This window comes from Triticum urartu, chromosome 3A (assembly GCF_056163025.1).
Source record: "Triticum urartu cultivar PI428250 chromosome 3A, HENAU_Tu73, whole genome shotgun sequence".
Lineage (NCBI taxonomy): Eukaryota > Viridiplantae > Streptophyta > Magnoliopsida > Poales > Poaceae > Triticum > Triticum urartu.
The window spans coordinates 70,041,209-70,049,907 of record NC_141875.1 but is presented as its reverse complement, the minus strand read 5'-3'; the positions used below and the strand labels follow the sequence as shown (position 1 = coordinate 70,049,907).

Below are 8,699 nucleotides of genomic sequence, written 5' to 3'. Positions count from 1 at the left end.
CACCTCAAGTCCTACAAAACATACATGCATCAACGCTAAACATCTTACTGATGGTGCATATGTGCACTGTCATCGCATCACCTTATATTACAGCGAGCCGTTCCCATAGAAAAATTAGTGATAATTTTGACAGCCAGATTAACCTGTCAGCGTGTGTATGCTGCGTCGTACTGTACTACATTGTGCTTGGGTGAGAGAGGAAGAAAAGCGGGAGAAGCTAAGGAGCGGGGCCCTTTAACTTTTCCTCAAGGGGCTGGGTGTGGCTTGAGTTAAAGCGGCCGAGGAAATTCTGCCCTCTCTCCTATTAAAACTGGTGAAAGCGGCAGGCTGCCTGCCTCGATTTTTTTATATCTACGCCCCCTCCCCCTCACTCGTTTGCTCTCGATCTCCTTCCTTGCTCGCTCCCCTACTCCCTCCAACTCTACCCGCCTCATCTCGGTTCGCTCACCGGCTTCAGTTTCTCGCTGTATTTTCGATCTCATCGGCATGGCCTCTCGCGTCCTGAATTCTGCTCCTCTTGGTCCCTTGCAGCGGGCGCGCGCATGCATGGACACCGTCTCCGGCGGCCGCGCGTGAACCAGGAGACATGAACAGGGGTCACATCAGCAGCTCGGAGCTCATCGACGCCAAGCTCGAGGAACACCGGATCTCCACCGCCAGGCACTGCCCCAACTGCCGCCACAAGCTCGACTGCAAACCGGTATGCATATGTCAATTTATTCCTCTCTTTTTTGCGTTTTTTGCACCTCGGTGGTGCTAGCCACTGGGTGCACATTAGGGTTCTTTGAATGGTGCAATTCCGCATATAGTTTTGATGGAATTAACCGATGTCAACTGCAAGAAGGATTGGTTGGGGCTACCGGCTGGCGTCAAGTTCGATCCGACAGACCAGGAGCTGATCGAGCACCTCGAGGCCAAGGTGAGGGAAGAAGGCTCGAGATCTCACCCTCTTATCGATGAGTTTATACCCACCATAGACGGCGAGGACGGCATATGCTACACACATCCTGAGAAACTTCCAGGTGAGACACTGTTTATGATGGCTAGCTAGACAACTATGCTAGCCATGAACAGAAATATTAATTACACATGTATGTATATTCCTTGCTTTTCTTGCAAACTTTAGCTTTGCTTTCCATGGGGTGATCGGTATATCATATGTTGGGATCATGTATTTCGTCATAAATTGTGAGGGTTGTGGTTCGATTTGGGATATGGCATATATTCCCTCGTTGTTATTGATGTGCTCTAGCGCCCCCTCTACTCCTGGTGTTCTCCACATGTGCTCTTGGGTATATGCAGAGAGAATTATCATTGTTTATGGAAAGTTGTGCCTAGTCTCTCATATCTCTCTCTTCTCTCTATGTCATGATGGTAAGATGCTTCTGAAGTTTCCAAATAGGTTTCTTTCCTACCTTTTACATGCCTTCTCTTTTTCAGAGGTTTGTTGCATCTGCCAAGAGAACACTGGCCACCCACCCACACACTCGTACGTGCTCATACTGACTGTTAGTTTTTGCATCTCGTCATGAGCAGGTGTGACAATGGACGGCCTAAGCAAGCATTTCTTCCATCGCCCTTCCAAGGCGTACACGACGGGCACGAGGAAGCGGCGCAAGATACAGACGGAGTGCGATGTGCATAAGGGGGAGACGAGGTGGCACAAGACCGGCAAGACACGACCGGTGATGGCCAACGGCCGGCAGAAGGGCTGCAAGAAGATCCTGGTGCTCTACACCAACTTCGGCAAGCACCGCAAGCCTGAGAAAACTAACTGGGTGATGCATCAGTATCACCTCGGTGACCTCGAGGAGGAGAAGGAGGGGGAGCTCGTCGTTTGCAAGATCTTCTACCAGACACAGCCCAGGCAGTGCAGCTGGTCCGCCTCCTCAGACCGTGGTGGTGCCGGTGGCGCCGTAGCCATTGCCGCCGCCGCGGCAGTGACGGTGCAGGAGCAGCGTATGAGGGACAGCGGCAGCGGCAGCTCCTCGTCGAGGGACCACGAGGCGTTGTCGGCGACGTCGTACCCGGCCGGGTATGCCATGGCGGCCGCCGTCGAGATGCAGCACTTGAAACACTCCGGCGACCATTTCAGCTTCGCGCCTTTCAGGAAGAGCTTCGAGGAGGTAACTAGACATTCTTTCATCTCTGCATCTCGACATATCGCCGGTTTGCTTAGATCTAGACATTCTTTCAGCTAACGCTGCCGGTAGGTCCAGGAGCCCATCATGCAGATCACGCGAAAGTACAGTTTTTGCTCGGTTGGTCCGACCATTCCCATGCACGCACGCATGCATGCCGCTACAGTTTCGAGTTACGGATATACTCCAGATCGATGGTTTCTGTTCGGTTAGTTGCCTGTCGATCGCGTGCGTATGCATGGATGGGCTGCTGTTCGATCGGGTAGCTGACCTAATCCTAATGTGTAGGATCGATGGACTCGCCAGTGCAGAGCAAAAGCTGAGCTTGGCTACATGCATGCATATGCACATCACACAGCATGGGAGAGGGTCGCCGGTCCTTTTAATTAGTTCGAGCCTCACATCATTTTACTCAAACTGCAAGCAACGCTAGCTAGAAACCATCCACACCCACCGTGAAAGCAAGAAGTGCCAGCAAGTTTCTTTTCAATAGTAGATAGATGCGTCCCATTCTCTCCTACCTAAGAGAAAAAAGAGATTTCCAGAAAGCTCAAACACGCATGTAACAGCATAACTGAAAGGGAGCACGAATTGATGAGTGAGATATAAAGGATACTAGCCATGTAGGTGTTTTAAAAATATATGTAAATATAAGAAACGACGAAGATGCATTTTCGGCATTAATATCTATGTGTTGAACAGGTTGGTATAGGCGGCGACCAGGTGACGTCCGATCAGCTTGGACGATCAGAGCATCAGCAGCATACTGGCCAGGAACAGCAGCCTCACCGGCCGGACCTTGCAACGACGGCCGTGCCTGCCACGGCCTTCCTGGTCAGCAGGCCGACGAACCCCATCTCAGCTACCGTTCCGCCACCGTTGCAGCACACTTCTGTCGTGCTGGACCATGATCAGTTTCACGTGCCAGCAATTTTTCTCCACCACGACAAATTTCAGGTGATTCCATCCTGCTAGCTTGTACACATTCATCTGGAATATATATGTTGCTTGTATATATTCTTGAGTAACTGAGCTCTCCAATGCAAGTTTGCAACCACCGTATGAACGCATGTGTTTATTCACATTGATGGAACAAAAATGTAACTAGTTATGTGCTTCTTGTCTACACAAATTTAGGCACTTACCGGTTTGCTAACAACTGAAAACCACATATTATCCCCCCAATCTAACATCCATTTTCTTTCTCAAGATTTCACATCAATTTTGTATGGGATTCTCAAGCTAGGTTGGCTAGAGTATATACACTAAGTAATTTCCAGATTGTATATAAATTTAACTCCACTTACAAAAGCACAACTAAAATGTCATAACTAGTCCTTTTGTTTTGCATTTAAAAGGTCTTTTCATAAATTTACACAAATAAAGCAGCCTATGTAAAATGATATTGTTTTTTTTAAACATGGGTAGATTGTTTCATAGAATTTCTGAACACACACGGGTACTATATATGTAATGTTCATGGTACGGCACACATATATGTTCCACCAACTTTATGCCGTGTAATTTATGGTGGAAGATGCGTTGCAATTTTTTACAAGAATATATATGGAGAGGATAGACAATTTTAGAAGGATTCTTTGTGTTGTAGCATATTCAGCTTTCTAGGTTGATTATAAGCAGACCATGAGAAATCACTGGTTTGTTGAAGTACACTAAACTATGGCGCTCTATAATTCCGTCCTTCATGCATGGATGCATTTGGAATTTATGGAAAATGTTTGCTCCATCTAACGATGTTAATGCAATACCAGCTCATTTGTTTATTCCTTCCTAAGTTTTCAGTTAATTCAAATATACTATTGTTATGTATATTTATCTTTATAGTCTCTTTACCTTTTTTTCTCTTTACTAAAAGAATGCTTTAGTTACTGTTTCATTCAACATTATTACCACAGAACATGCAACAACAGCAACAGCACCAGCAAAAGATTGACCGCAGGTCTGCTGGCTTGGAAGAACTGGTAATGGGGTGCACGTCTACATGCACAAAAGGAGTAAGTAATTTCCATTACTTGTATTAGTTTTGCCATGATGTACTATATGTTTGAGTCCTGCAAATATCAGCCGAGCTGCATGTGACCTTTTCACAGGGTATAAGCTAAGCACATTAATCCGTCCCTAATAAGTTAATCCACATTCGGTTATCTTGATCCATATACTCCTAGATAGATATAGGTGGGAAAGCTGCAAGTTGTGTGGTAGAGGGCATAAAAAAGAAAGACTGCCCCAGGGTGGCCTGAGAGGAAACTTCAGTGTGGGGCCTCACAGTTTCTTTGTCCCCGGGCCGTAGCAGTACTGTGGAACAAGGCCTTCAGCATGACAGCTTTTTATCCCATTTGTTTCCTATTTATAAATTCGCCATTTTAGGCGCTTTTACAGCATGCAAGCCAACAAAATCGAGAGAGAGCTTTGGTGCTGCTCCTGGCTAGTGAGATAGAAGAGACATCATGAATATATGCAAACAAGGACCACCCTTTGCTTTGCTTTCGAGTGCATGCCAAAGGGATGGGGTGCCCAAAGACCAACGTAAAAAACAAGGCCATACTTTCCTGCTTTCATCACCATATAGCTAGGCGAAAATGAGAGCTTTTACTCCGTGTCGGTCGCCCGGCCTTCTTGTTTTCCGGTCTACATGTCCTAGAGTTGTTTACCATTATCTCTTGTGAAAAGAGCAAAGTAAAACGGAGTACTTGTTCTTTCTCTCTCTTTTCTATGAATCCATTCACATTGAACCATGCATGCATGAACTTGCATGGCATTTGTTATCATTGATCGGTTCGTTTTCTCCTATTACAGTTCATGGTTAGTCTTGTCAAGGTATCAACTCAGATATAGTACATGGTTCTTGCTTGCAAACTGTAAAAAAAAACTTTAAATATTCCAACAGAACAAACTGCTTTCTTATCTCTCACGTGTAATCCAGCTCTGCTATGTGTCTTTTCTCACTTGAACCTTGATGTCTTCTGGAGCTTAAACGTTATGCTAGACAGTTGGATCCATATACGCACAATGTAAAAAAAAATGTATCCGCTGACATGCATGTATCCTGCTCTCTTTCAAGTGCCGTAGCTTTCTCATTTGAATCAATGTTGCACTTCACTGGGATTGTTCCTTTTTGACCACTTTTCCTATTCTACCGCAGGAGACTTCGATTCCTCACTCCCAAGAGACAGAATGGCCTTACCCATACTGGCCTCCTGACAACCAAGATCATCATGGATAGTAGCAACAAGACTGGTAAATACCAGATTAAACAAAAGCAACCACGACCTCTTTCTCTAGCTAGTATGGTCTCTCCCTCCTTGAATATACGGTACTGCTTTCTTGGAGAATGCACTACTGTTAATTGGGAGAAGAACCGGGAGATCTCATAGATCTTGCTCTGTCAATGGGGGGAAAAGGATACAATTTAACTTTGCAAAGGTGTTGAGGGGAAAGAGGAGGAGAACGGTTGGGGAAAGGCATTGTTGTGCTGACATCAGAATGGAGCCTGATAGAAGCATAACTAATGAACCTTAATCCAAGTTTGATTATAAGCACATCATTGTTTGTCACAACTTTTGATGTGCATTAGATATTTTTCAATTGTAAAAAGTAATACTGTTTGCATGTACATTAACTTTGTTTTTCGCTTAGTTTGAGACGCTTCTTTTTCTTTTTAGTGACGCAAAATTGTTTAGTTTTAATTGCTTACTGTTACTTCACTTTGTAACGAGTTGGATTCACATTCGAGATTGTTTCCAAGAAATAAATTTATGTTGATGTACATATTGTTTATGCTGACTTATGCACTACCATATATACTTCTATTTTATTTTAGCGCTCCGGACAAGTACAATATGTATGTCGTATACTTACTACGGCATGCTAATTTGTTGTGAACTGAACTCTACTCTCTATACTAAAAACTGTTCTTATGCATAGCCGTAAAAGGCTGCTAATTCATGATTAGTATTGCATGTTAGATTCAGAAATACAATAATTTAAGATTGGTCAAAACGTATTTAGCTGACCATTATTTTCCTAAAACTACTGTTAATTCAGTGCTTTTATTACATGTTAGATTCACAAAATATAAGTAACAAAAATCAGTAATCTATAGGCGTCCCATAACCCCATTCAAAAGAAAGGAACACCATGAACTAACTAACACTGCTTTGCTCTGTTATAATCTAATTAGAGAATATATATATATATATATATATATATATATATATATATATATATATATATATGTGTGTGTGTGTGTGTGTGTGTGTGGGGGGGGGGGGGGTAGTTTCGTACAATTTTCTGTTGTATATCTCATTAATATAATATGTTAAAGTTAACTTCGTTCTTTTGTTCCATGGAGTATCATATATCCCTTGTTTTCTTTAGTGTGTAACATGAATAAAATGTTGGTCGAAAAGTTCTATATATGTGTTTGTTTTAAGGATGTAGCTTGTGTGGCATATCATATCCATGGACATTATGTGTCATTGTTGTGCAAACATTTGAGAAATAGAGGCATATGCATATTCCTTTATTTTGTCTTCTTGCTGCATGTAGAGCTCCCATGCAACACTCATGGACATGTTGCCAAAGGGGAGAATGGTGAGCACGACCACCTCATATGCAAGCTACCCACGGACATCGATGCCGCGAACAACACAACCCACCTAGTAAGACACAAGCTTTAGGACGAGAACAACAAAAGAAGACATGTCAAGAAAGGCAGGACATCACTACAAGCATGATAGGCAAGAACTCACAGAGACCCCAACACTAGTAGAAAACAGGGCTATGGTCCAGGCCGGCTCAGCCCATTAGTCCCGGTTCAGTGTAGAACCGAGACCAATGTGGGCACTGGTCCCGGTTCGTGAGCCCAGGGGCCGGCCAGGCCACGTGGGCCATTGGTCCCGGTTCGTCTGGACCTTTTAGTCCCGGTTGGTGGGACGAACCGGGACCAATGGGCCTCGCTCCTGGCCCACCACCATTGGTCCCGGTTGGTGGCTTGAACCGGGACCAAAGGCTTCCCTTTAGTCCCGGTTCATGTCATCAACCGGGACCAATGAGGTGCCTATATATACCCCCTCGCGCAAGAGCAGAGCACAGTGCTCTGTTTTTTCTGGCCGAGGGGGAGAGGGCTTTGTGGTGCTCTAGCTCACCTCCTATGCACATGAGGTGTTCGATGGAATGCCCGAGCCACACTACTTAAGCTTTCTTCTCTCGAAGCTCGACCTCCAAGCTCCATTTTCCTCGAGATTTGTCTAGATTTAGCGGTCCGTCACGCCCCGTCCCCGTCTTCACCGCCGTCGATCACCCGCGCCGATCTCATCACCGACACCATCGTGGTGAGCCTCTTGTTCTTATCTTCTTTCTGAAAGGAAAAATATTCTTACTTGTATGTTTAGATAGATACTTGTATCATTTTTTTACATTTATTATTGCATCTTATATAGTGTGATGGTTTTGGTATCCGCCCCCGTCGGCCCTCGTCCTGTCTATGATTCGGATTTGGTATGTATATTATCTTTATAACTATTGGTTCATTTATTGTTTATGAAAATTATGCCGACCAACGTGACATAGATTTTATTTATCTAGGATGTATGTGAATCGGAAATGCCAACCGACCCTATTGTCGAGAGGTTAAATTTAGTTGAAGAAGAAAACAATTTTTTGAAGGAAAAAATAAAAAAAATTGAGGAGGAGAAGATGATATTGGAGTTGCATGTTGCGGATGTCGTCAATGATCACAAGATCAAGATGGATGCAATGCGCTTGAAGATTAGAAAGATTAGAAAATATGCCATTCATACTGAGGCTTGGTATCATTATGCCGTTGGATCAATTGTTACCTTGGTTGCGATTATGATCGCATTTGTTTTCGCATTGAAATGTTTTACATAGTTTCAATGTATGGTTTAATTAATTAGATGCTCTGGAGAGCTATATGTTGTTAGATGAGAACTATGTATGCACTTTGGTTTTAATGTGATGATGAACTTATATTAATTTGGACACTTAATTATATATAATGCACGCAGATGAACCGGCAATTGATGTACGGTGACAGACACACCCGCGAGTACATTAAGGGCGTGCATGAGTTTCTCGATGTGGCTGAGGCAAACAAGCAGAATGATTTTATGTGTTGTCCATGCACTGAATGTGGGAATACGAGGTCTTACTCTAACCGGAAAATCCTTCACTCCCACCTGCTTTACAAGGGTTTCATGCCACACTATGCAGTTTGGACTAGGCACGGAGAAATAGGGGTTATGATGGAAGACGACGAAGAAGAAGAGTACGATGACAACTATGTGCCCCCTGAATACGGTGATGCTGCAACGGGGGGAGCTGGTGAAGATCAAGAGGAACCAGATGATGTGCCCAATGATGCTGCCACAGGTGAAGCTGCTGAAGATCAAGAGGAACCAGACGATGTGCCCGATGATGATGATCTCCGCCGGGTCATTGTCGATGCAAGGACGCAATGCATTAGTCAAAAGGAGAAGCTGAAGTTCGATCACATGTTAGAGGATCACAAAAAAG

At 44.1% G+C, this 8,699-nt stretch overlaps 1 protein-coding gene across 2 annotated transcripts; it reads left to right on the top strand.

Moving 5' to 3' along the window:
- Positions 1 to 292: 292 nt before the first annotated feature.
- NAC075 (NAC domain containing protein 75) lies at positions 293 to 5,928 on the top strand. 2 transcript variants are annotated; one of them, XM_087546410.1, is made up of 7 exons: positions 293 to 438; positions 532 to 700; positions 845 to 1,022; positions 1,537 to 2,126; positions 2,844 to 3,098; positions 4,058 to 4,156; positions 5,305 to 5,928. In XM_087546410.1, exons 2-7 carry the CDS (start codon positions 587 to 589, stop codon positions 5,383 to 5,385), a joined length of 1,317 nt encoding a protein of 438 aa, XP_087402536.1. In that variant the 5' UTR covers positions 293 to 438; positions 532 to 586; the 3' UTR covers positions 5,386 to 5,928. The 2 variants fall into 2 exon arrangements, with proteins under 2 accessions (XP_087402536.1, XP_087402535.1); XM_087546409.1 differs by having other exon boundaries at positions 842 to 1,022.
- The last annotated feature ends 2,771 nt before the right edge of the window (positions 5,929 to 8,699 follow it).